The 2204-nt window shown below is 53.7% G+C and overlaps 1 protein-coding gene across 1 annotated transcript; it reads right to left on the bottom strand.

Annotated features, from left to right (window-relative positions):
* Positions 1-80: 80 nt before the first annotated feature.
* Positions 81-1860, bottom strand: Tsp_10736b (putative Ulp1 protease family, C- catalytic domain protein; the record flags this gene model as incomplete). Its single annotated transcript, XM_003373700.1, has 1 exon — positions 81-1860. A coding segment is annotated over one exon (1780 nt), but the record flags the coding sequence as incomplete, so codon positions are not given.
* Positions 1861-2204: the final 344 nt, after the last annotated feature.

Below are 2204 nucleotides of genomic sequence, written 5' to 3'. Positions count from 1 at the left end.
CGGAGCCAGCTTTGACCGGAATATAAGTTCCGCTTCTCGGAGGTTCTCACGCAGTAATGAGAAAGGAGTCTGGGGTTTACCCAGCCCAGCGGCTACTCCAAGATAGCGAAAAGTGTCCCCGTGTACGAGAGCAGGTATTTCCTCCCCGCTTATCGTGAATGTTGCGGCATTCACTACTGCACGATTCAAGTACAGGGACGCGCACTTCTTCGGGTTGAACCGAAAGCCCATGGCGCTGGCCATGCCCTGGATTTTGCACAGCTGTTGTTGCATAACCCCGATGGATGGGGCGAACAGCGCGATGTCATCAGCGTAAGCCAGCGCTGTGACCGGCTGTCCTAACACGTTAACCGCAGTCGTTTCCGCCTCACACGGTAAAGATGGTAAGACTGACCGCAAGAGTGGCTCAACAAACAAACAAAACAAGATACCACTGCAAGGGTCACCTTGGCGTACTCCGACTGACCAGCGCGCGGTAACGTGGGTTCCATTGGCGCCTTTGACTACAATTGTCGCGTCTTTATACAAATTCTGGATAAAACTGGTAAAAGTCGGGTCCAGCCCATAGCGTTCCAACAACGAAAATAAAACTTGGTGCGACACTGTGCCAAAGGCGTTGGAGATGTCTAACCAGCTGATGGCAAGCTGTGCATTAGTGCGTCTTGCCTCTTGAAATGCAACCTCCATGACGAAATTGTGCTCGGAGGTACCATCAGCTGGCTGGAAGCCTTTCTGGGCTTCCAAGGAAATCAACCCGTTTGCCCTCGCCCAGTTCGTCACTCTGCTGGCGACTACCGCACTGAGCACCCGCTGTAACACGGGCTCCAGGGCGATAGGCCGCCAGTTGGCGAGGCGCTCCTTATCCCCGTCCTTATAAAGGAGCTTGCACACGGATTGCTTCCATTGCAGGGGCACCCATTTTCTTAGTAGACAGGCACGGTAGAACCTGGTGAGAATCATCGCACCTGGATCTGCCATCCGCACCATACGAATGGTGATCCTGTCCGCACCAGGCGCAGAGTTGGGTGCTTTCTGCATCTTTTCCCAGACCTCCGACTCACTCAACTCCGCAACAAGCATCGAGTGGTCAGTGGCGGGCGGAGGTAAGATGTCAATAACCTCGGGTGCAAGCGAGGTAACCGCCGGTCTGAGATTGAAATAATGATCTGCCACTTGCGTGGCTGTAAACGAAGGACAGGCATTCGGACGCCGGAGGATTGCATTCACAGTACGGGCCGGTGCCGAATTGAACGCCTTTTGAACCGCTGACGCAGATTTCAACCATGCCGGGTCACGCGTTACCGCACTGCGTCGGCGAACCTGTCCTTTACCTCCTTTACCCGGACTTTTCTTTTGCAAACGGCTGGTGTTACGAGAGCTCGGTTCATTGTGTCCGGACACAATACTCTCCACCACTTCGTCATACACCGCTTGCAAGTCGACATCAGGAGATTGCCAGTTGTCAGAAGCGCTCAGGAACTTCTGCTGGAACTGGGTCAACTGAGTCGCTGAGCCGTCAGGTTTTTTCTTTAGCTTATCCGTCGCCGGAACGACGGGAGTGGATACCGCATCGATCATAAACTTCAGGTCGGTGCGCAAAGCCGCCGACTCCCGATCACCGAAATTCATGTCGATGCCGTGCAGCAGGTGCTTCAAAAACAAGCACGAAAACGGACCACAATCGAACGCATTCGTTTGCACCGGCGCGCCATCGTGAGTCTCGATCTTCCACGAGGTGCAGCCAGTGTGCTTACCACTCAGCTCCACTAGCGATAACAGAGACGATAAAACAACAGTGTTATGCTCGCGGAGAGAACAGTAGTAATGGACTACTCGTTCAGCCACATCCAGCACAATCATCTGCCAATGATTACGTACATTCACAGGAATGATGCAATACAAACTGGCATCATGTGAAGACATGACCTGAGCGGCAAACTCTGCAGATATCTCGTGGTGTATGGCTGCGCTTACTGCTGAGCAGCTCATCACGCTCACACCCGCACCATCGGGATAGCGCTGCAGAACGATTTGTTCAATCATGAGGTCCATCAACGTGTCCGTCCAGCACTGAGGTGCCGGGATCGAATGGTAGTCCTGCGGCCAGACACACCATTGCCCGATCCGGCAGATCATCTGCTTGAGCAGCTGTGTCTGCCTCGCACCTGGAACCCGTTTGCAGAACATCTCCTCAGCTCCTATAG

This window comes from Trichinella spiralis (assembly GCF_000181795.1).
Source record: "Trichinella spiralis strain ISS 195 chromosome Unknown Scfld6, whole genome shotgun sequence".
NCBI classification, from domain to species: domain Eukaryota; kingdom Metazoa; phylum Nematoda; class Enoplea; order Trichinellida; family Trichinellidae; genus Trichinella; species Trichinella spiralis.
This window is presented reverse-complemented; position numbering and strand designations above follow the sequence as displayed.